Here is a 24,675-nt window from a genome sequence, read left to right on the forward strand (position 1 = left end):
CCGACTCAGACCGAGTATACCTAGCTAGTGATATTTAATAATCTTAAGTACTAAGTATTATACGAAAAATACAGAGGATAATATAATAATGTATACCCCTTAAGATCATAAGTCTAGGTATATTTGTATTATTTGATATCTATTAAATATTTACGAATATCTAATAGATATTAGGTTTATATCCAAATCTTAAAGCTGCGGACATGGATTGTGGATCGTGCTGTAGCCTACTCCTAGCTAGAGGCGAAACAATCGCCATATTAATGACGCCAGCCTTTCGTTGAGGGGATAACGGTCAAGAGTGCTGGGTGAACAACTGCATTAGGATGGGGCTAGCGTGGTACATTTTATTAAGGTAAGCTGCTGACTTGGCTGCTCTCAAAGGCTGCTCAGGTCACGCTCAGTGAGCGAGTTCATCCTACTTGTATAATGGCCAGGCGATGCCCAGTGAGCAAAAAGCGGCTAGGGGTGAGCACTAAAGTGGAAAGGGAAAGCCATGTCGCGCGGCCTAGAATCCGGTGTATATGTAGTACCTATGTAGGTTTGGTTGACATTCGTAGGAATAGGGGTGGCTTAGATAGGAAAGAACCACCCAGCTACCTAGCAGAGGAAATCCGGTATGCACAAATGATATAGACAGCCTCAGACATACATTGGGAGCAGTCACTCAACTGGACCTAAAGTCTTGCTACAACGATCATAAAGAAAATTGGTATGCATGCTTCCGCTGCTATGTACGAATGAATATGTAAACCAAAGAGCCGGGGAATATCAACAATAAAAACGAGGCTCAACTCGCTCAGACAACCACCAAGTTAGATGCAAAAAGCAAACAAGCTAAGAAACGAAAATCAAGCTGCCATCGTCAAAACATACGAGGTGATACTATCCATGCGCTCAGTCGTCAACTTCAAGCTGACAGTCAACAGCTCACGAGCAATACGCGGCTCCTTATCCTGTAGTGCTTTCCACTGCACCCCTGTCAAACACCAAGTCACACAATCGCGCTCGGCCTTGACCGTCGCTGTGCGGCGCGTATCACTAAAGAAAGGCAGTTCGCCGCACGGTCGACCAGCGACAATGAGCTCGAAGTAGCGGCCCTGTGGGAGGTCGTAGCCAGCGCGGAGCATGCCCGACTCGAGGAGGTAGAAAGCGTGGGGGGCGTCGCCTTCGTGGTACAGGACTGTGCCGGCGGGGTAGAATTCACGGGAGAAGTAGGGGCAGGCGGGGAACCAAAAGTCTTCATTTTCGGTTGAGAGGCCTTGAAAGGTTTGGAGGAGGAGGGGGAGTGGTTGGCGCATAGCGGACCAGGCGGGAGAGGCCATAATGGCTGTTTCATGAGCTTGGATGGTTGAGGTCGCTACGCGCTGTAAGTACTGACGGCGGGGTGAGCTGACGACATTGTCGGCTAGGGTGGTGGGTTTGGGCCCCGAGGGCACGGGGACTGAGGCGGGGACTTGGAGGAGCTCAGGGTTTGCAGTTGGGTCGGTGGGTGTAGTGAGTGCTTCCTGGTGGCTGTAGAAGACCTTCAGGTAGTTGTTCTCGCAGAACTCAAGCGCTGAGTTAAGGTCTTCGAAGATTGGCACGCCAGACTCTGGCTCGAAGAGTCCTACGTTTTGTAGAGACTTGCCTACATCACCTTCGACATTCAAGCCGGAGATGGCTGTCTGCACGTTGCGCTTTCGGAGAACGCGGTTGATGCGGGTGAATGCTTCCGCGGCTGAGAAGTCGAGTCCGTAGACCCGAGAAAAGTCGAGAATGAGGAATCGAATGGGACGCCGGTCGAAAGCTTCCTCCTCGATCAGGCCACGCATGGTGTTCTCGACGTTCACGATGGTTCCAAAGAAGAGATACCCACCAAGCTTGATGATCAGGGTTTGCTGTCCAGCCTCACGTAGGAATTGCTGTTGGATGGGAGGACGTCGGACCGTCGACCCGGAAATTTCGCCCGAGAATGTTGCTCGAATGGCGGATTTGCGAGATGTCTGAACCACAAAGTTCACGCAGGCCAAAATGATTCCAATGAAGATTCCAACCACGAAGTCCCATGCGCCCATGGTAACAACGATAATGACAACGGTTAGATATTCAAGCCGGGTGAGTTTTCCCCATGTGTCCACCAACGCCTCTTGCAAAAGCTCAATGCCTAGCAAGAAAATCAAGGCGCCGACAACCATAATGGGAATATAGCCGATTATGACTGGGCCAATGACCATAATGCCTGCAGTGGCTGCGGCCAACATCAGACCGGCCAACCGAGATGATCCCCCACTTGCGATGAAGAGAAGACTATTGGTATAAACAAGATAGTTCTACTTTCGTCAGCTCATTAATCACAGCGCTATAAATGGCGGTCACATACCTGAATGCTTCCTGCAAATCCTGAAAGTGCATTCGTCACGCCATGTGCCACGAGCTCTCTGTCGACATTGAGATTGTCTTCACCGGTAGATATGCCGAGCGCAGGTACGTTAATGGGCACATGAAGCACACCAAAGAAGGTCAAAGCAAACATGGCCGGGATGGTCTCACCAAAGGCAGTCCAATTGACCGCTGACAGATCTGTAACGAATTAGCATGGCGGCGCCGAAGTATCGCAGCCAATCGACTCACCATAAAGAGTATAGAAATGGTACCACGGATTGTTCGAAGACGGGGCATCGAAAACCCATCCATTGTGGCGCAGAGCACCCATGGAGATCCTGGCGCTCAAAATGACGATGTAGAACACTACAGCAACAGCAATGAAGTATCCGCCAACAAGGAAGTTTGAACGAACAAATCGTTTGAGAACAAGAAGGCCAATTGCAAGGAATAAGGGTATTATCCAAAGAGGGAAAGTATCAAGCTGGCACAGTTTCTGGACCGTGGGGAGGTTGTACTCAAAAGACCCAGGAAGCCGGGCCGAAACTTCCATTCCAGTTTGTAGAAGAAAGTAGCCCACGCCACCGATGCACCCGATGAGAATATGACGGGGAAAGAACCCTATGAGCGAGCCCAACCCACAGACACCCATTAAGAAGAACACCAAGCCGGTGAGGATCGAACTTGCCGAGAAGGCTAAGATGGTCGTTGCAATCACTGATTTCGGGTTGTCCTTGCCGATTGAATTCATGATTGTGAAAGCCATCTGGTGGAAGAAGGGTACTACTTCAATCATCTCACTTCCTATTCCTCCTTTGAAGATCGAGCCTCCACAAGAGAATACCACTTGGGAAATAATGGTGCTGACATAGAACATCGAAATTCCGTCAGTTCCCAGGTGAGCAAAGAGGGGTTCTCCAAGAGGAAACAGGATCATTCCATAGGATAGGGCATCAAGAATGTTTAGAAGTAGTCCCAGCAATACGGCAGGAACCAGACTGGCGGGGTAGACCACAGCCTCTTTCCATATAGCTCGTCTATTCCATGACTTTGGATTCGACAGGATCCGAGTATAGTGAGTGGCAGATGCAATTCCTTTCGTTATTAGGGTTGGAGACCGCTTGACAGCCACTCTTTGGTTCTCGATATCGCCTGAAATTCCATAATGTTGTATAGATTTGGATCGTGATTTGGATAATAACGCGGTGTGCTCAGTGTCTCTTTCGAGTTCCTCGTGGGTGTCCGGTAGTAGGGGAGAGGAGATATCATCGGTCTCGGGTTGTGTGACCTGGTCCTCGACCGTATCCGTCAATGGACGCCGAATCATCTCTGTCAGGGCCGAAGAGCCGGAAGAGGAAGTGGGATCGATAGAGGCATATCCCGGCTCCAACAAAGCTTCCTCCGCGGCATGATGAGAGCTTGTAGCTTCATCCTCGGAGTAACTTGTAGAAATATGGCTGCTGTGGAATATATCAAGACTGGGGGGTAAGCCGGGCCCGTCCCTCAAGTGGGATTTCTTATTCAGCGAGAGGCCATAGGTAGCGAGTTCTGCGGTCTGGTCACGGAGACCATCTGAAGCATAATGAGCCGGGTCTACGATAGGTCGAAGGTCAGTAAAAAATCACGCGCTGACTCTAACAGTACATCATGCACAGTGACCTACCCATATTGTTGTTGAAGGACCGGTGGTAAAATGAACGTGTTGGTGTTCTCGTTGTCGATCCATTGTAACTTGATGCTTCCGCTCCCATTGGACCGGGGGGGCTGCCTAGGTTTGCATGTTCCACCAGCGTTTCTGACGGGGCGTTACCCTGGATGTCGCGGTCAAACATCAGATTGCGTGACAGCGCTGATGCGCGAGAGTCACGACGGCCGCGAGGTTGCAGCACCGCCATATTGTTTCGCGCAATTGCGGTCCAGCTAAGTAAAGGCGCCGAAGAGTTAAGAAATTCGGAAGATAACCGGGAGCACTAGCGCATGGGGCAACCGTTTGGACAAACAAATGACGCAATCGAGATGAGCATTGGAGAGGGGCTTAATGAGTTATATAGAAAGAAGCAGTTATCAACACAAATATAAATTAGCAACAAGATAGGCGTTGGAGGAAACCTTGGAAGATCTACCGGAGTTTTTTGACTAAACGTTCCTTATCTCTTAACTGTCAAGCTAAACCACATCCGGACTGATACAGATGAAGAGGTCCGTGCAGAGCCCTGGAAGAAACAGCCATGTGGATAAGCAACTCTCTCTTGGGCTCCTTATCCTGTCTCTTCACTTGCACTAGTTTTAGACTAACTTAACTAACTCAACTTGTAAAACTAACTATGCAAATTAAAATAGTATGCAGCAAACTGCAGCTCCGCTGTCGGAGCACTATACGCTGCATGATCGACGGAACCATGCAGCAGAAGCCTTGTTATTCCTTGCATAATGCTATAAGCCAATCATTTATAAGAACATTTACCGATATTTGCCGGACATCTTACCAGGTTTATAACAGTCTAAACAGATCTAGATTCTACTCTAGTACTCTACCCCACTGACCTTTTGCCATAGGCTACTCTAGCTCTAGAAGATACATTCGAAAGAGAGAGAGAGAGAGAGAGAGAGTAATAAAAAAATCCATTAAACTAGTAGCCATGCACAATAACCAGACTTGTGTCACACCATTGCAATGCAGAAAATCATCATTTTGGCCGTTAGATCTAGACACGCTAACGGCGGGGGGTATCTCAAAGTACATGGTCCCTTCATAAAACCACTGTAGATATCCAACGCCAATTCATGTTTCTTGTACTCATATAGAACCCGAAAAAGCCAGGTAGTTCCGACTCACATTCAAGTCAACCGCTCCAGGAAGCCCTGAGCAATCAGCCGCTCCACATCACCTTGACGAACATAAAGCTGACTGTTCTTGGTCAAGTTGATCACACTGATCCGGAATTAGCCGCTAAATCCTCAGACGATGCCAGGGGGGAAAAGAACATACCCATATTCGGTCTGAATCTCACCAGCATCCTTCAACACCCGTACATCAATAAACAAATCCTTCGGTGGCTCTAGCGTACCCGTCAAATCCACATCTGTCCACTGGCCCTTATATGCAGCAAGCATATCCCCATACTGACGGAAATACTCCTCCTCTTCAGGACTCAGCGAGCTATGCCCGCTATCCCCGAGAGTCGTATGCTGAGCCACCCCACTGTCCTCGGACGGCTGCTGCTGCTCAAGGATATCCACCCCCGTCCAGCACAGCTCCTCGAGCTTCTCTGTGCGTACGCGGTGGTACGCGAGCAGGCATCGCTTGTTTCGGCGCATGCACAGGTGATCGACGAGTAGCGCGCAGGCGATAGCTGGGTCGGCGGAGGGGTTGAATCCGCCCTCGAAGGGCTCTAGGAGGCGAGTGACATCACGATCGAGATCGCGGACTTCACGAGTTACTGCGCGCACGATCTCGGTTTGGTAAGGGGGTAAGTGGGCGAGGGATTGGGTCCGTTTGGCGTGTTGGACCTATCGCGGGTAAGGTGTTGGTCAGCGGGTTGTGTTCTCTCTTTTTTTATGCTATTTGGCGGCCGGTGTCTTGGTTTGAATTCTAAATTCTGAACGCCCAAAACGAGGGTAAATATGTAACCTACGTACCAATTTATTGCCGAGTTCGCCGTACATGGTGGTCACGCGGTCGGGGTCCAGATGAGAGACGCGACTTTGATCCATTTCGGCGAGCGCCAAGATTGGTTCTTAGTCAGGTGGAGTGATCGGCGCCAAGGTCAAGTATGGAGTCACTTTTTGGGTAAAGGCTCTAGATCCTCGAAAGAGACAGATGGGATAAGTAAATTGGAAGTGACAGCTCTAGTATATTGAATAATGTGTTGGGTTCATGTTTCACAAGACAGTCGAAGAGGAGGGGGAAAGGCAAAAACATCTGGAAGGAGCACAATGGCTTCATTTTTAGACGAATCGGGGGAAAGTAACCAATGGGATTATTCCTCAATGATAACAAAAAGTGAGCAATTATTTACACTACTATCAGTACTGCATAGAAGCCCTCATTTTGTTGTATTCAGCTTCTGTGATCGGCTCATACTTTGCAGCTCCTTCACCAACACATGGAATGCATTCAATCACCGAGTCAGGATCCGGTGCCATGAAATACGGAATAGAGAACCGTCTACGAGTGGTACGATTGGTCCCTTCAAATCGATCAGGCAGAGGTGGCAAAGTGACTCGATGGCTTGTAGACCTCAGAAGATCTATGTAAGTCAGCGGTTGAGAGCAGACCAGGAACATAGATCTCAATTGACGAACCATTACTCCACCTCTGCAAAAGATCCCCCACATTCATCACAATAGCATTCTTGATAGGTTTTGCAGAGATAAATGCTCCCGGTGATGAAACATCCTCGACTTCCAACCCACCACAGTCATCTTGAAACAGCAAGGTGATCGAACTCCAGTCGGTATGCGCAGGGCATCTGGCTGCACGCCCTGTCTCAATTTCTTCTGCCGCAATAGGCGGGTAATGTAGCAAGCGTAGCTGGTTGTTATGACCCGAGTGTTTCTCAAGCAGATGATTATCATCTAGCTCCAAGCCAACCGCAAGCGCTTGTAGGATCTCCCCTCCGACACGGAAACACTCCCAGTAGAAGCGCTGCATGAAGTCACGAAAACCGGGGAGACTATGTTCAGGCAGCCATTGGTTAGGCTGGGTAGTAGTGTTGTCGCTTCCTATGTCGTAGCTTTCCTAGGGCAAGTCAATGAAGCCCAAAGTTATATTATGCATACATAGACTCGGAGCTAATTGGAAGGTACGAGACCATGGATAAACACTGCAGGTTCTCACTTTGATGTCTGTAACTTCTCTCAGCTGGTTCGTCTTTTTCTCGTCGTCACCGGTGCTCATCGCCTGTGACACCTTCTCCAGCCCGGGCCAAGAGTACCCTCTATGAACAGCCCATCCCTCTGGATGGGGCGCTTTGAGTTTCTCATCTAGTGGCAGTTCGAAGAATAGCTTTGACCAGTCAAATGCCTCGTCTAACATCGACGGTGGCAATGAGTGGTTGACTATGTACACGAACCCCACTGTTTTGCAAGCGGCGACGATTTCTCGCGCGATTCGCTGACGACTGGACTCCGTGTTCCAGCCGGCAAAGTCCACGACAGGGATGTTGGGGGACTTGGTGGAGGCCATGGCACGTTGAGGTTCTAGTGTAAGCGTGTGAGGGCCAAGAAACAAAAGACAGCCTTGAAAGAAGACAGTATAAGGGAAAAGCTCAGAAAGAGCGAAGGGTAAGTTTCGGACCTTTTGGAACTTTGAACACCCCTTACATGGGAGACAACTGGGGTACACTCCATTACCCCGCCTTAATCTCAAACTTCTATACAGAGTACAACATGTAGGACGGCAGCAGATCCCTGAAATTTCTCTACAAATACCGAATAAAACAATGCCCCATTTGTCAGCACCATACCTAGCATCACTATACGTAGCACCGAGCTAGGCACCGGGTCCTAAGACAAGACCTCCGCACTAGCCCATAAAGCCCAGGGCCCAACCCAACCCAACCCGCAAATGGGCTGGGCTTTGGGCCTGGTCCTTAGGCCCACCGGTGGGCTATGGGCCTAGGGTAGAAGCCCACTGGGCTTTAGTGGGGGCCCAATGGGCCCCAAACAGTACAAACATGCTAAGAATTTAGGTGCCAAGTAAAGTTGAACCCTCCCTTTTCTATCTTTTTAATTACGCTTCGTTTTACCTACGTTTCTAGGCCTTATTCCTAAGGTAATATTCTATTTATTTAACTAAATGATTTAGAGCTTATTATTAGTAATTTCTTAATATCACGTTTAAAAAAGCGAAAAAGCGCGTTTACAAAGAAATTCTAAAAATTACAGAGCTTTACTAGAAAGTAGTAGTACTCCCATCTAGATCTAAAATATATATCTAATATCATCCTCGAATAGATGAGGAGTGGCAGCGTCGACGACATAAGGGAGATATGTACTCCGTAAGACGGCTTGGGTCAGACATGACTTTGAGAAATCTTCAATAAGAGGCGCTACTATCAGAGGTAAACTTCGCCTAAGAAAGTCTGGTCTTATTAGCACACCTGCGTACGGGACTCCGAATGACAATTGGAAATGCGGCTAATATAAATTTCTGGTAACCAAAGGCCCGCAGGGAAGATTGAAATTTAGGGAATTTCAAGGTTCAATGGTATATCTAGGCACATAGAATTAGAAAATATATACTCCCAAATCATTCGTACACCATGTATCCGGCATTGATATTCTAAATCAATTGACTATGTTGTACATATATTAATTTATATATCAGAACCATGCCTGGTAGACAATTAGCCCCATTCTTACATATGTTGTACATTGACGATTCATATGAGTTGGGTCCGACCCCTTAAGTCTTTATAGCAACTACAGTTTTAGGCAAATATTACAAGACAGTGTGATCAATATTTGTCATTACCGAATTGTGGCTGCCTGTACTCCGTATAAGGCCCACATAACTTCAGATGACTATGCAGCAGTAAGGAGTTCCCATCTAGATCGACAATCGTATTGGGAAAATAGCAGGCAATTGAACAACTAGCGTCATTGGGTTGCATGCTTGCTACAGTTACATTAGTAACTTCCCTTTTTAGGCCGCTGAGCATGCTGAATAGAGACAACATTGAAGTGTGCATTCATTGGTCTCGATCCCTTTTCGACCTTATTGGTCCGATTCTATCGGCAATCTCCAACTCTGTCCATGAGACCTATCAGATCTACATATTACACCAATCAAATTGGTCCCTACCTAGGTTGTAATATTATAGATCAGTTCAGCTGAGCACCGCCTCAATGATAGATCTACATACTATATCTAGGTATGTACAACATAGGCTATGTCCCGGCAAGGACCAATCTTGCAAGGGTTTTGGATTCCAATAGAGAATCGTTCAGCTCTACTTTTTACGCCAACCAATTTGGTCCCCAGTGAAATCACAGGTAGAGGTGACATTGAACATAGCCTAGTGGGCATATAAAGTAGGGGGAATCTCACCCGTATGCGAAAACATCAACATCACGCAAAAACCGCCAAGCAGGAACACAAAATATGCTGTTCCGTACTTTCAAGTCGCTCGTGATCGCGCTAGCGTTCGGCGCTATCACCACGTCGGCACAGCACCTCGATCGGATCGCGAGCCGTCGCCTCACTGAGTATCAAATGCCGGCCACCACCCAGACGCATGAGTTTGCGCGCGTGCCGGACACGAACATAGTGTTGCTGTCGCAGATGTCTAACAGCAACCTCGTCAAGATCGAGCTGGATCCAACAACCGAGGAGCCCATTGCTCTTCACTCGTTCCCCATGGGAAAGAACAGTGATTCCGGGCTACATGGCGTGTGGCCATCGGATGTGTATCCCGGCAAGGTGTGGCTGTCGCTGCAGCTTGAGAACAAGCTGCTGCTCGTGGACCCCGGCAAGGATCTCCAGACTGCGCCGACCATCCTACAGACCATTGATATCCCGGCGCCAGGGAACGGGCCGCACTGCGTGTTTGAAATTGGCAACCGCATCTGGGCCGGCCTCAAGGAGGAATCTGAGCAGACAGGCAAATACTACGTGTTCTCGGCCGATGTCTCTGACCCGACGGACTACACATTGTACGAGTGTCTCAAAAGCCCCGTATTTATCAAGGAGGAGCCGATCACTGGACTGATATATGTTACGCAAGACACCGACTCATCTATCATGCGCATCAATGTCAGCACCGGCGAGACGGAGCAGCTGCCAATCCCGCCCAGCGTCGGCAACACTGCCGTCGGGATGATCACCGCCTACGGCCCCATGAATGGTGTGTGGTTCACTCTCGCTGGGAATGCCACTGGTGGCACTGGCACCTTTGGCCATATCGGAACCTCTGGCGAGATGAAGTTCTTCCAGCTCCAGCACCCACTCGGAGTTAATTCAGGTCTACTCCATCTTGCTGACGCGACGACCCACGATGTCGGCCCGGCCTTGTGGATTTTATCAACGTCGCTACTCAGCAACGATTCACCCGATGCCCTGATACATGTGACTTTTAACGACGATCTCACGTCCGTTGCCGACGAAGAGTATATTTCTATGCTCACTCAACACTCTAAGGTGCACCGGGTCGTGCCCTTGGATTCCACGGTTTTAGTCTCTGAGCTCAGCACCTTTACACTCGCCCAACTCCGCTACAGTAACACCGTTGCCGGGCAGTGGCTGCCAGCTGAGTCTGTCCATGGCAGTGCAGTTTACGCGGAGGCTAGTTGAAGATGAAATTTCCAGTGGGAAGCCTGTAGATATATATTTATAGGGCTAGGTTTATAGATGGATGCAGATGCATTACTTAATTACTAATCTAATCATACATTACACGTTGAAGTCTTGCGCATTTAGATCATAGTCAATTGGAAAGGACTTACCTGTGAAATCGCCGAATAAACAGCCGCATTTCCGTAACTTTGGACAGCTACTTGGGCCGCTGCCCTGTACGTGGGATAAGAAAGCAAAGTGGTTCAATGTAAGCACCCCGTTCTTTTTATCCATAAACTCGATCGGGGCGCCAAGCTTATAAAGTGGAGTGATTTACATAGGCTAGTCCCGATTAGGTATAGAAATGCTGTTCAACGACCCTCGAACAGGCTTCGATACTGTCACGGCAATATTGGAAGCTATTACAGATTGGGCAAGCAATATCTTGACAATGGATTGGTTCTATTGTAAAAACTAAAGAGGCTAACACAGAATAATCTGTCTGTAGGGAGAGGCAATAGCTGAATGGTAAAAAGCCCTAGTATGTTCACGGGTATACATAACTCAAAGTATAATCGCACCTATTCCCTTAATATTCTCAAGCTCGCATCCTATGTATACTAAATACCCCGAAGCTAGGTACAAACCGGGTTTGAGCTATTCTTAAGTATACTGTATAAATCTCTCAAGGGTTGCGTATGCGGTAGTGATATAAGATCGCGAGAAAATATGAGTGGCTGTACTCGTACTCGTATAAATAAGTGTAAGATCAAGAGGAGCGGTGCCCCTGGAGCCCTGGAGGTGGGGAAGTCTGAGCTGAGGTCTCTGTCATGTGACCCTGGGGGGGGGGGGGGGGGGGGGGGGTGTTGTTGGGTGTGTGTTGTTGTGGTTTGGGGGGTTGTTGGGGGGGGGGGTTGGGGGGGGTGGGGGGGTGTTACAAGTTTAAGAAGGACCTCGGGATGAGCCGAACTCAATCTAGAGGTGAGGCGACCAGGTCATGATGAATAACACACCGCAGCAAATCCTCAACATTGAGGATGCCCTGGTATCGGAGGACAACCCTGCGCGCCTCAATGGCCCCCTTGACTACGAACGCTGTGCGAGGCTACACAACTACCTAGTTGCGTATGGCTGGATGGCCCGCCATGGACAAGAGGCATCCAATCTCGATGAGCTAGCTAGTCAACCATTTGTTTTGGCGGACGAAAATATACAAGGTGTGCGCGAACGACTCCACCCGTCCGTGAATTCCTTCATAGGTTCGATATTCTCGCCTGAGTCTAGCTTCTTTTACTGGGTGTATGGTATCCAAATGATGTTGGTCGACGACATTTTTCCCGATGAGGAAAATGATCTAAACGATTTGGAACGATTTGTTGTTATCTATGACACTGTGGTTGATTTGGGCTCACATTGTGTCGGCGTCGTCTATGACCAACAGCTCCACCGCGCTGCTTTCCCAACGACGCTAGAAAACCTGGATAGCGTGCAGCCGATCCACGAGCATGAGGATATGTGGTTCCCGTTGGAAACGATCCTTACCAACTGGATTCATATGCTTCGAATCGGTAAAATCACGGCCGATTCGCCAGAGGGCGAGGCGCCCAAAGAACTGGCAAGATCCCGTTCGCAAATCGGGCTTTGGTCTTGGCTTCCATATTCTACTAGTCAGATCGATAGTACTGTGGCCGCGATAGATCGGTACTCGGCGGCTATCGAAGCTAGAATGCCCTCTAGATCGCTTTTACCTATCTCTAGAGATACGCCGCTTTTCACCGATGCAGAGCTTGATGCAGCGTCTATACCGGAAGAATGCTTCATTCGTTCAGTTCTGACGAGAGTGAAGACACCTCGTTTTAAAGCTATTGCGCCCGGCTTGGAGGTTCCGCATGACACTATGGCTTTCATTGCTCGGCAGAGGTTTACAAGGGTACCTCGCGACCATGGGGGATGGGGCGAGAATATTCCGCCCGTCCTTCTCTTTGCAGCTGCAGATAACAGCCGCACAGTCAGTTTCGGGGAGGAGATTCGATGGCTTTTCTTTGGGCGAGATGATACGGTATCATTTAACGGAAATGATCTTATTCCTACAGGACTCTATAGTGAGTCAGTGTGCCGGTGCGAATACGATACCGAGGAGGCTGGCTTCCGTCTACTACTACCTTTCCGAGATTACAATGCGAGAATGAGTGATGGGACATCAATTTCGTTAGGGTCTGTATCACAGCTCTTTCAGCATGGTATTTTCCATCCATTTGGTGGTGAAAGGCGGGCTCAGAGATTGGAGAGGTTGATAGATCGATGGAGAGAATTAGTAGAAAGTGGTGTTTGGACAGTTGGAAGGGACGGTGTGGAGGGAACAATTGATAGATTCCGTACAAACGCCTGGATGGATTATTGGATTGCTCCTGATTGGTGAGTTTCAATGATTGAAATACAACACAGAAATAGATGGAAAAGGGCGGGAACAGGCATAAACTGTGCAGATGACCTTTCAATGTATAACCTGGGATGCTACTGGACTCCAGGGTTGTTCACCTATTGGTACCTGATCGAATAGATCTTATCAGAAGTAACTATAACGGCTTGTACGTATCTCCGTGCCCAAATGAGTAACAAGTAGTGAGACATATATATTATATTGGCACTGGGACATAGGAACTTACCCGATCAGCCAAACAGTTCAGCTGCGGTAGTTGAGAGCAAAACTATGTCCTAATCTATGTTTTACTTATATTCTTGGAATTATTTTATTACATGATATCTTCGGTCATTAATAGAATCATAAAAAAAATTAATATAATCTGACTTGGGCTTTGGGTCTAGAGGGTCGGGCTGCGGTTGCTAGGGCATCCCGGTGGGCATCCCGGTGGATAATTGTGACCTGACTCTGGTAACTACATCATTTGTTCTTTAAACTCCGATCTGCCCTAAAATCTCAAATTCCCCCTTGGGACAGCAAATACCCAAGTATGTTCAAGTGCCGAGTCTTCAATTATACTCCCGACCGATGAAAATCTAATCTTACTCCTTTAAGTAGTTTGTTGACACAACCCCGACCTCGGATAACGCCTCCAACGACGAAACGAAGCATGAGAATAAACCACTAAACCCACCCAATCAACCAGAACCTCAAGTTAATTTCTCCAAGCCGACCATTCCAACCCCCGCCCAAAGACCCCGAGAATGCGGGCTTCCGGATGGATCTTATTTGCCGCCACATTCCTCACATCGACCGTCCACTCAATAGAGACGGCACCCTTCACCGAAGCAGAAGAAGCCACAGCCAACAAACGAGCCTTTGAAATCCTCCGCATTCTCAGACGAGCTGAAAACAACTGCCCGGCCGGCTTCACCCCTTGCACCGAACTGGGCAACGCCAACGCATGCTGTAAGCACGGGACGAACTGCTCACGGGATGACGCCAACAACATCGCCTGCTGTGCAAGTGGCGCAAGCTGTACCGGCAGTCTGACAGGTACGAAGACGACGGGTACAGGCACTGGCTTCATGTTCCCCGGCGGCGCATCCGCAACCCCCACTTCCGATGGTAGGGCGGGGTCCGTAACCGGGTCGACACTAGACGGTGCATACCCATTTATTGTTGTCCCGACAGCTTTCAAAAATGCTGAGACTTGCTCATCGTACTACTCGCTGTGTCGGTCTGAGTACACACAGTGCACTGGCGCGCTGATGGGCCGCTACGGTGTCACTATTGGCGGTGCCGGGGAGGGCAAGACGGTTCAGGCTGTCACGGCTGTGTCGCAGGCAACTTCCATTTGCTCAAGCCTGAGTGCGGATGCTTGCCATGGTCTTAATTTGGGGTACTGTGGCAGCGTTGCGACACAGACGGGTAATGCGGACGACACTGGGAATGATGCCTCTCCTGTGCGGATGTCGAGTCTCCATGATCTGGTCTTCGGGCTGGCGGTTGGGGTTGCGGGAATGTTTATATGATTCACGGATTTGAAATAATGCTTGAAATGCCTGCTTTTTGTTTGTACATCCTTGTTTTTCCCTGTGGATTTTCTATGATTTGGAGCAAGCAGAAACCTCTGGAATATATATATATTGGCTTTGAGCGGCAGCTCCGCCAATCTTCTCGGTACAAATGCTTTACCACATGTGTCCTATGTTCATAAAATTTATTCAACCATGGAAATGTTTGCCACTTTGCTCCGCCCATTCTAAATCTTGGACCATACATCAAAACAATTTGACAGTGTTTGGCAGGCTACGTATTGTTGTTCACTCCATGATAACCGGCTGGCACATAACAACAGTAATGTCATTGCTAGTGGAAGATTGAACCGAATAAGCACTCGACACCTTTTTAAAGTCGAGTCTCACTATCCATCCATGGATGGTATCATGGTCTCATGTAATGATCGCTTTTAGATCTGACATATTCATTATTCGTTTCTGGAAATCCCCCGTGATATTGGGGCCTGTTCGTATTCAGTTCTTGCATGGTACCTCCTGCTAGATATCGAGATACTTGGTCTTAGGGCTCTTAAAACATCGCGAGGTTTACCCACTTCGTCACTTCCAGTTCGCATGCCAGGTCATGTGGTCCAATTTACAATCCCGATCCAACCCATACGCAGGCTAAGAATCCCTCACAGCTTTGGCAGTATGCTCCACATTGGGGCCAAGGGTGATGATGCGGCGGACAAGATCGTGGATAGTCCGAAGCTCGTTTTAAACGTGGCCGATTTTGACGATGCGAAGAGCCTAGTCATGGATGCCCAGGTCCATCGATGGCCTAACATAAGCAGCTATCTAATGATAAGACACTAGCGGGCAGGATCTGTATCTCCGGTGGAATCGAATATGGTTGTTGAGACTATCGCTAGTTTTTAGCCATCGTACAAGCAACCATATAGTCAAGTGGTTTCGCGGCATACACCACTATTAGTTAGGGATATTTTATAGAAAAAAGAACGATATGCCTAGCAATTTCATAACAGAGTGAGAAGTTTCTAGGTAAGCATAGCTATGTCGCCCAGACAGTGATACTTTTCCATTAGAATGAATTGGAGAAGCTTCGATTGTCGATTGAACATGCAGAAACCTACGATGTAGAGGCGCTTTTGGGGATGTCCCTTGGACATATGATCACCTGTAGGTAGGATGTCTAGCGATTTTCCAGGACTTGCAGGTTTGACCGGATCTCCTGTGCTTTCATAGGATTGGGCAATTCATTGTTGGGCTGCCATTGGTGACACGGAATATCCCCGACCTGCAATTTATGAGACTCATGGCTGCCCAAAGAATTCCATACAACATACAATGGGATTTTGTTCCTCACACGAAAATTCTAAAATGGCGGTGTTGGACATAAAGCTGATTGCTCCTATGTGGGTGGAGAGACCTGCATTCGACCGTTGATCACTTCTGACAGGATGCAGGGGAGGGCTTATTATTCGATGTAAAAAATAGTGTTGGACTAATCAGAGGCAAGAAAAATAGATTTAATTTGAAACCCAGCCACCATAAAAATAAAAAGAAGGGATTAGGCGATTGGTAGGAAATCGGGTGGTTGGGTATACGGAGAGAGGCTGGGAAACACTGTGTAGCTAACAAACTGGAACACTCTCCTCTCTTGACTTCTCTCATTCTTCTTTATTCTTTGTCTACTCCGTACATTCCGATCACTTGACTCAAATATTCTAGATCTTCATTTACTGGTGATCTACAAAGATCGAGTATACGGGGTGAGACAAGACTACTGAGGAACACCACTCCATTCCAAATCTCCAGGCTCTCCCACTCGAGTGGTTTCACCATTAAATTAAGGCAAACGTTGCCTCGCTGTTTCCTTGCGATGCGGTCTTTATCCGTCCTGCCGGTGCTTTCGACACTTGCCTTACTTCTCAACTACTCGACCCACACAGCCGCAACCCCGCTCGGATTGGGAGCAAACGTCACTGAGGGAAACGGGCTTGAGAAGCGCTGTGAGAACCCTTGTGGCTACAATGGCTGGCTTTGCTGCGCGAGCGGTCAAACGTGCACTACCAACAGTGCCAAAGAGGCTGTCTGTGCAGATGGGAGTGCTAGTGGCGGTGGAGACTGGGAATATTACACATCCACTTACGTGCTCACCAATACCGACGTAACAACTATTACCTCTGTCTGGAGTAGCCAGATAGCTGCACCGACAGGCACAGGCTCGTGCAGATTCGACCTCGGAGAGACAAAGTGCGGCTCGAGTTGTTGCGATGCCACGCAAGAATGCGCCTTGAATGCCGCTGGTAATGCGGGCCAATGTGTCGCCGAGAGCTCTTCATTTATTGCGACTGCGACAGGAACCGACGCCACGCCAGGCGTTCGACCGACGAGCGATGGGGCAACCACCGTAACAGCAACCGCAGCCCCAACCATCACGGAGGGATTCACGGCGCCAGTTGGAACGGACGGGGCAGAATTGATCGGGGTCAAAGCAGGTAACAACGGCTTGAGTGGTGGCGCCATCGCAGGAATCGTTATCGGCAGTATCGTTGGTGCGTTCTTGTTGCTACTCCTCTGCGCATGCGTCTGCTTTAAGGGTATCTTGGAAGGCCTATTTGCCGCACTCGGCTTCGGCAAGAAGCGCCGCAGACAGGACACAACCTATATTGAAGAGCACCATTCTCATCATTCGCATGGCGGTCGGCCTCCCCCTCCTCCCGGCCGAACGTGGTTCGGCACCAAGCCAACCGCGGGAGGCAGTGAGGTTAGCGAGAAGAAAGAATCCAAATGGGGCTTGGGCACAATTGCCATCATTATCGGTGCTCTTGCTCTGTGTTTGGGATTGAAGCGGAAGAGAGATAGAGAGCACGACGACGACAAGACAGAGTCCTCCTACCCAAGTTCATATTACTACTATTCCGATTATTACTCGGGCACCGGGAGTGCGTCTGCCCCTATATATTTTCACGAAAGAAAGACCTTTACTGACTTTTTTTTCTTTCACAGGTAGCCGAAGTTCTGACAGACGAACTAGAGATACGCGACGATCACGACGATCGCGCACTCGATCTGACCGTCCATGATATCTGACGTGAGACTCTTGTCTTTCACCTCGACAACTTTGGTTTGATTTACGCATTTATGGCGCTGGATTTATAACGTGATTAATGTATGACTACGATTTGCACGATTTGGTTTTTTTTTTTTTTTTTGGTTTTCATTGACGATATTTCCGTGTTTTCGATGTCGATATGAGAGATTTATGGCATACTACGACGTACATATGAAATTATGAGCACAAACTCGACATGATTCTTGGACTTGTTTATTGTCTAATACGTATTTTGGCATGGTATATAATTGCTGACGGGCACCGGCATGAAATAACCATGAGCAACTGGCGCATGGGGGTTGCAATGGCTGCAGAAAGCAAACAGCTTGCAGGAAACAATGTGCTCGGTTCCAATGCCATGCAGGTTTGACAACACGCAAATCCAATAAATCCCGAGTTAAATGAGATAAAAGATTAGAAAAGATAGAAAAGAAAATCATTATATAGAGTAAGATAAGTGAAGAGAGACATACCCAAAGGCCAAAAAAGACCACACAAAAGTTAGGGGAGGCACTTTACCTCCCCGCCTTCACTTCCGCCTTTTCCCTCCTCCACACTCCTCTGTTCTACCTGTTCGAACCATTCTACCCATTCTACCACTATCCTTGCAACTTGTCTTCAGTCATCAATGATTTCAGTCTCGGGATTAAACTCCTGACGTTATTAACCCTATTTCAACTTTAACCCAGTCTCCATTTTGCCGTCGCTTCGCCTGAGTTCCGATCCTTCGGAGTATTACGAGTCTCCGAAACGACTCATCACCCACCATGCTTCAAGCCCAGACCCAACACGTCTTTTCCCACCAACATCAATACCCCCAGGCTGATCCTTCGTGGATGCAACATCAGCAACAGCAACAGCACCACCAGGCTCAGCCACACCCACATCAGTCGCAGCAGCAGCACGCTTCCCTTGTTGCCCAACAGCATGCTCAGGTACAAGCTGCTGCTGCCGCTGCACAGCAACAACACTATGGCCGCATTGCCATGAGCGGCAACGGCGCTGGAAATCCCGCGCAGGGAGCCGGTGGCGCCGGCGGCATGGGTGGAGATGGCATGCCAAATGCGGTCTCCGCCATGGATGGTGGAATTAGTGAGGAGAATCGCAAGGTCTTCATTTGGGTCGCTGAGCTATTGGATCCAGCTCGCAGGGAATCTGCTTTGATGGAACTGAGCAAGAAGCGGGAACAGGTCCCCGAACTGGCCCTGGTTATCTGGCACTCTTTTGGTATGGCTCCATTCCCAACGTGCGCCCAGCCCTGTCTACAATAACTAACGGTCGGAAACTTGCAGGTGTCATGACTGCACTCCTTCAAGAAATTATCTCGGTATATCCGCTCTTGAACCCTTCTCAGTTGACTGCCGCCGCGTCAAATCGAGTCTGCAATGCGCTGGCGCTTTTGCAATGCGTCGCGTCCCACAATGAGACCCGCACTCTTTTCTTGAACGGTGAGCAACATATCTACCCTGACTCATGCCAAAACGGTTGCTAATTCCCCTCGTTTAGCTCACATCCCTCTTTTCCTCTACCCCTTCCTCAACACCACCTCCAAGTCTCGTCCCTTCGAATATCTCCGACTAACATCGCTGGGCGTTATCGGCGCATTGGTGAAGAATGACTCCTCTGACGTGATCAACTTCCTCCTAACTACAGAGATCATCCCTCTCTGTCTTCGTATCATGGAGACGGGATCGGAGCTGAGCAAAACTGTTGCTATCTTTATCGTACAGAAAATTCTTCTTGATGATATTGGCTTGGGTTACATTTGCGCGACATATGAAAGATTCTATGCCGTGGGCACTGTCCTGAGCAACATGGTCACTCAGTTGGTGGAGCAACAGACTGTCCGCCTTCTTAAGCATGTTGTGCGCTGCTTCCTTCGGTAAGTCCTTGTGCAATATCCCTCTTCTTGGGCGTCTCTAACAGCAGGATACAGCCTCAGTGATAACAGCCGGGCTCGAGAGGCCTTGAGACAATGTCTCCCCGAACCTCTCCGGGATGCCACATTCTCCTCCGTCCTCCGTGACGATGCGGCCACCAAGCGCTGCCTGGCTCAACTCCTTATCAACTTGTCCGACACCGTCTCGGATGGAGCCCCGGCAGCCATGTAACATACGAAAAGCATCTGTTTCTTTCTCCCGAAATATTTTACCTTATGATATGCATGGGAAAGGCTTCTGGCGATTAACGGACACAAGGCGCAAAATTGTGGTTGAAGAACTGGATGGATCCAGCGCGTGAGGTATGTCATCGATTGAGGGCATCCAATGTTTTTTTCTTCATTCCGGGTTGTTTCTCTTTACCGCATTTATATTGGGTTTCTTGAGGGTTCGGTGATCTGCGTTTGGGGGAAGTTTTAATGTATTCTTGTTTCTTTCTTTTTTTCTCCTTTTATCTTTGTTTTGCATTTTGCTTGTGGGAAATATGCTTCTTCTCTTTGTCATTGATTTTTTCATATTCGACGGTACTCTGTCGTGGCGCGAATTCTGGTTGGCGCTGTCGTCTGTGTGCATTTTTCTCCTCGTCTTTGACGACCCCCAACTGCTCTGTGTGAGATAGACCTTTGAGCGAGAGATATCCAAAGATCCAGGCGTCTGCTTTGTTTTGATTATTTCTCTCTTTTCTGTTTTCTATTGTGTATATGCGACGTTCTCAAAAAGCATGAATGTACTTGTCTCCAATTCATGAATATTCGATCTTCCATTGTTTGCATAACCTGCAGGGCTCTGTGATTTCCTGAAGATTTATATGATCGACAAGATAAAATTTGCTTGAAATTCTCTCTCCCCTTGCTGAATTCGACAAACGCATCTGCTCACGTGATAAGGTCTTGACGCGCCGCCTTACTGTCTTGCCTCACGACACGAAAAAAAGCCCAGACTCAACCTCCATATTTCATAGGCACTTTTTTTCAATTTTCACGCTCGTATTTCTTATTTGAAAGTTGGTCACTTCTCTGGCTTTCATCTCCGCTTAAATTCCATTCCAGTGAACACCCCCAGTTGAACACCTCCGAGAAAACCGGCCTTAACGGTTGTCCCGCCGCGATGGGATCGCGAAAGCGCACCCACTCCGAGGCCGCCCCGGTGGTCGAGCAACAGGCACCCGAAGAACCTGGTTTGCTCTCACAGCTTAGGAGCGACTGGGCATTTGCAAGCCTGATGCAATATATTGCCATCTTTGGCCAGGTCATGAAGATTGACGAGGAGTTTGGGATTGAGGTATGTCCATTAGCATTGTCTGAGATGAGATCAATGATGCGCTTCATGTCGCATTGATGAGATGATACACAAGCACATCTCACTTGGTTGAATTATCGCTGATAGCTTTTGCCGCACGCTAGGATCTAGAAGTCGAATGTCTCAAACCCGAGCCATCTCATAAACTACTAGAGATTGGATTGTGTCTCCTCAAATGGATCTCATCGCATCGCGGCCTCACGTACGTATACTGGGACATGTTTCTTGCTATCCCACGCGGATTCACTGACACCACTTCTTTGACAGCTTCGACAATTTCGATGAGTACACCCGACGCCAGTACAACGCGAAAGCACCCAATACCAATAATCCCTTCGGCTACGATGAAGAACCGAACAAGTTCTTGCATTTCGATGTTTTCACCAAGATCCACGTCCTCCATCAGCTGACGGTATGGACATTCTGGAACCCGGACCGCATTCGCGATAAGATGCCCGAAAAGAAGGAAACCGAGCAGACAGAATGGGTAAGCTAGCTCTCGTATAACCTTAACCCCTGGTTATCGCATACTGATCTTCTCCAGCGCATTGAAGAATTTGGCTGGGATCGCGAGGGGCGTTCATACTATGTGCTAGATGACAACCGTCTTTACCGTCGCACCGACCCACCTCTCCCTCCCCCTCCTCAGCCTCCCAAGAAGAAGGCAAAGAGCCGATCTTCTCGAGTATCGAGAACGTCAAAGCGTACCTCTACGGCAGCGGCGGAAGAGGGTTCCGACGAGGAGAGCAAGGATACCAACGATGCAAATGCCGTCGCGGCTTTTGCTAAAGATCCTTTCAAGTGGGAGTGTGTGGCTGTCACGCTCGAGGAATACCAGGCCTTTTTGGAGACACTCCAAAAGACCAAGGACGCGGACGAGAAATACCTACGCGATAGTATTGTTGAGCATGTGCTGCCTATCCTCGAGAAGGCAGAGGAAGCGCAACAGCGTAAGCGCCAGAAGCGCGAAAAGGAGCTTCTGAACCTGCAGCTGGTTGCAGGTGCTAAGAGGTCCAGCCGACTTGCCGCCAAGGAAGAAAGAGAACGGCAGGAACGAGAAGCTGCTGAAGCCGCCCAGAAGCGTGAAAGCGACCTGGCCGAGGCTCGTAAGCAGCAGGCGAAGCAAAGTCAGCTCGAAGAAGACCGACAGTCGCGTACAATGACTCGAGAGCAGCGCATCAGAGACCGTGAACAGAAGCGACTGATACATGAGGCCGAGCTTGAAAGGATCGCGGAAGAGCAAGAGAGAATTGAGAGAGGTGAAAGCAGAGTGTCTGCCCGAAACCTCCAGGCTGACCTGGAGAAGTCCCAGAAGAATCTGGCAGGGCTTACCCAAGATGACCAATGGGTTTTTGATTGTTCTGGCTGCGGAGTGTATGGCGAGAACTTGGTGAGTCTTAGTTGCTAAGTAAAAGTGGCAGCCTTAATCTAACCTTTTCCTAGGATGACGGAAGTCACAGTGTTGCGTGTGAAAAATGCAATGTTTGGCAGCATAGCAAGTGTCTTGGTATCTCACAGGAAGCGGCCGAAAAGGAAGACTTTCACTTTGTCTGCCGAGACTGCAAGCAGAAAGAAGAAGACTCCAACAGACCCAAACTTCCACCCCTCAAATTCCGAGTCAGCGCTTCAGCATCTCCTTCGGCTGCTCCTCCGGTCAATAAGAAACGGAAAATGGAGGACGACGAAGATCATGCTCCGCCTTCACCTGTGAAGAAATCACATCTAGCTTTATCCAATGTCCAAAACGAACCGTCAAGAACACAACCTGCACTACACTCGTCCGCTATTGGTCATGGCAACTTCTATCCTCCTCCATCTCCCCAGCGCCGGGCTCATCACACAGGTCACACTCCTTCTTCAAGCCCTCCTCGTCCACCATTTTCTCCACCAAAGGGTATGAATGGCTTGCTGCATACCGCTAGGGAGCAGCATGCACAGCTATCCTCCTCTCAGCACTCTTTGCCCCCTATGCAGCCAGCTCCTCATCTTCCCCCCTTTGGATCATTCCCTGTGCGGCCCTCCTCCTCTCACTCTGCCCAAAGTCCTGTTCAAAATCAACCATCTATGTCACCTACTCAGGGCAACCCTGATGTTGGCCCTATTGCGGGCTTCCCCCCTGGTGCTCCAAGCCATGCACCATCTCCGTGGAGTTCTTTCGAGACTCCACGTCCGCAGTCAGGTCATGCAGCCACTCCGTCGATGTCTAGTCACTACCCGTCTTTCTCTGCCGCAACACCCAACGGCAACCACTCTTCGCCTCCCCAAAGCTCTCACGGCATGGCTATGTCCGGGATTAGCCCAACTAAGCAGTCACCTCGTCCGCTTACTGGCAGTGCCATGGCAGGCGCACCGGTCCTGCCACCCATCCGCAGACTGGAACCGAGCCCGAAGCTCATGGGCCGTAGCTCTCCAGATGCTCCGATCCCTCCGCCTGTCAAATGCATGACTCCTGAGCAGGAGGAACGTCGACTGAGAGAGAATGCGTCAATGCTGCACCAGGCTCACCAATACCAGGGCAATGGTCAGCATCCGATGTCATCGCCATCCCTGAATCGCCTTCCTCCCTTGGGCTCTGGTGCCGTATCTCAGTACCCTGATCCTGTTCCCTCGCCTCAGCACGGAAGCAGTGGCCAAAGCCAATGAATTTCTAGCGCAGCAGTAAGGACAGCATGTGTTCTTTTTTACAACGCCTTTTTTATTGCCCACTTTTTGAGTTTGCAAAAATCTGATCGCCGCCCTGGATACATCATGGACTCAGTCCCGGAATCCAACCGCCCAACTTGTGCTGCAGTGGATTTTGAGCAGGTGTGATCTGTGCTCTTGACGTGTTTCTTGACGTCTGTTTTAACTTCTGTAGATCGTGGTCAAGTGGGCACAAATGGTATGCATCCGGTTATTGTTTCCAGGCGGAGTCACCTGGGAAACGACATGTCATACATTGCCATACATTGAATCTCCAAATCTGCCAAATCAAGCCTTCTGGCCTGATAGGCGCTTGTTTTTGTTGTCTTTTCCAAAAGTTCTGCTGTTGCAGACGAACCTTGTTGATGTACCGTGTTTTTATACCGAGTTTTCCCTTTGTCGTTAGTGTCAGGGCTCTGTCTCGTGGGAGCACTCCTTTCTCTTTGGAGTTGGTTGAGACTGTGGTGGGCTGGCGTTTGAAACTTTTTGTTTCTTTCCTGTTTTTACAATGCATCAAGATGGATGGGGACTCGAGCGGCGTTTTCAGATGGTCCAGTTCTGGCACCATTGTTTTTTTGGTGGGCGAGGACATGTGTATTCTAATAGACAAACTTATTTGATTTCAGTTTTGAGCTACTTGATATTTGATGTATTTGGTGAAAAGGTAAAAATGTTTGGAAGTTGAGATATACATTCTAAATCTATATATTTGCAGCCCCCTTATCCAAATAGGGGGAATAACATATCAACTGAAATGTTCTCTCAGTTCTGACCTATTGTAAAACATTCCAGCTGATAAAGTACACTTATTCAACAATTATCCCCTTGATAAGATGGCTTTATGTTCATCCTACCGTCTTACTAGAAGAATGTGGTAGTCAACACAAAAGTATTATGCCCAGTCTGATTGAAATCGACCGATACGTCGATCCGCATATACCCCTGGCCATAAATGCATGCCCAAACGCAGACCTGCCCTAAACAGCCAACAGTATGCGCTGACATACCGAGATGCATACTACCTATATCCCTGTACGGACACACCAACA

General features: G+C 48.8%; 9 protein-coding genes across 9 annotated transcripts; 6 read left to right on the plus strand and 3 right to left on the minus strand.

The window, feature by feature from the left end:
* Positions 1-851: 851 nt before the first annotated feature.
* PGRI_063730 (sulfate transporter family protein) lies at positions 852-4,259 on the minus strand (the record flags this gene model as incomplete). Its single annotated transcript, XM_040794087.1, has 4 exons — positions 852-2,312; positions 2,363-2,562; positions 2,614-3,957; positions 4,028-4,259. The coding sequence occupies 4 exons, from the start codon at positions 4,257-4,259 to the stop codon at positions 852-854; spliced, it is 3,237 nt and encodes a 1,078-aa protein (XP_040649337.1).
* A 943-nt stretch (positions 4,260-5,202) lies between these two features.
* On the minus strand, positions 5,203-6,078 carry PGRI_063740 (DNA replication protein PSF1; the record flags this gene model as incomplete). Its single annotated transcript, XM_040794088.1, has 3 exons — positions 5,203-5,296; positions 5,354-5,874; positions 6,004-6,078. 3 exons carry the CDS (start codon positions 6,076-6,078, stop codon positions 5,203-5,205), a joined length of 690 nt encoding a protein of 229 aa, XP_040649338.1.
* Positions 6,079-6,565: 487 nt separating this feature from the next.
* Positions 6,566-7,552, minus strand: PGRI_063750 (isopenicillin N synthase family dioxygenase; the record flags this gene model as incomplete). Its single annotated transcript, XM_040794089.1, has 2 exons — positions 6,566-7,105; positions 7,205-7,552. The coding sequence occupies 2 exons, from the start codon at positions 7,550-7,552 to the stop codon at positions 6,566-6,568; spliced, it is 888 nt and encodes a 295-aa protein (XP_040649339.1).
* A 1,920-nt stretch (positions 7,553-9,472) lies between these two features.
* PGRI_063760 (uncharacterized protein) lies at positions 9,473-10,660 on the plus strand (the record flags this gene model as incomplete). The annotated part of the gene is made up of 1 exon (XM_040794090.1): positions 9,473-10,660. One exon carries the CDS (start codon positions 9,473-9,475, stop codon positions 10,658-10,660), a length of 1,188 nt encoding a protein of 395 aa, XP_040649340.1.
* Positions 10,661-11,639: 979 nt separating this feature from the next.
* PGRI_063770 (uncharacterized protein) lies at positions 11,640-13,061 on the plus strand (the record flags this gene model as incomplete). Its single annotated transcript, XM_040794091.1, has 1 exon — positions 11,640-13,061. One exon carries the CDS (start codon positions 11,640-11,642, stop codon positions 13,059-13,061), a length of 1,422 nt encoding a protein of 473 aa, XP_040649341.1.
* Positions 13,062-13,828: 767 nt separating this feature from the next.
* On the plus strand, positions 13,829-14,599 carry PGRI_063780 (uncharacterized protein; the record flags this gene model as incomplete). The annotated part of the gene is made up of 1 exon (XM_040794092.1): positions 13,829-14,599. The coding sequence occupies one exon, from the start codon at positions 13,829-13,831 to the stop codon at positions 14,597-14,599; it is 771 nt and encodes a 256-aa protein (XP_040649342.1).
* A 1,870-nt stretch (positions 14,600-16,469) lies between these two features.
* Positions 16,470-17,683, plus strand: PGRI_063790 (uncharacterized protein; the record flags this gene model as incomplete). Its single annotated transcript, XM_040794093.1, has 2 exons — positions 16,470-17,535; positions 17,604-17,683. 2 exons carry the CDS (start codon positions 16,470-16,472, stop codon positions 17,681-17,683), a joined length of 1,146 nt encoding a protein of 381 aa, XP_040649343.1.
* Positions 17,684-18,472: 789 nt separating this feature from the next.
* PGRI_063800 (Rcd1-like cell differentiation family protein) lies at positions 18,473-19,816 on the plus strand (the record flags this gene model as incomplete). Its single annotated transcript, XM_040794094.1, has 4 exons — positions 18,473-18,932; positions 18,998-19,153; positions 19,212-19,587; positions 19,642-19,816. The coding sequence occupies 4 exons, from the start codon at positions 18,473-18,475 to the stop codon at positions 19,814-19,816; spliced, it is 1,167 nt and encodes a 388-aa protein (XP_040649344.1).
* Positions 19,817-20,752: 936 nt separating this feature from the next.
* PGRI_063810 (putative PHD finger domain protein) lies at positions 20,753-23,587 on the plus strand (the record flags this gene model as incomplete). The annotated part of the gene is made up of 5 exons (XM_040794095.1): positions 20,753-20,926; positions 21,049-21,146; positions 21,212-21,431; positions 21,489-22,334; positions 22,388-23,587. The coding sequence occupies 5 exons, from the start codon at positions 20,753-20,755 to the stop codon at positions 23,585-23,587; spliced, it is 2,538 nt and encodes an 845-aa protein (XP_040649345.1).
* Positions 23,588-24,675: the final 1,088 nt, after the last annotated feature.

This window comes from Penicillium griseofulvum (genome assembly GCF_001561935.1).
Source record: "Penicillium griseofulvum strain PG3 chromosome Unknown contig_91, whole genome shotgun sequence".
Classification (NCBI taxonomy): domain Eukaryota; kingdom Fungi; phylum Ascomycota; class Eurotiomycetes; order Eurotiales; family Aspergillaceae; genus Penicillium; species Penicillium griseofulvum.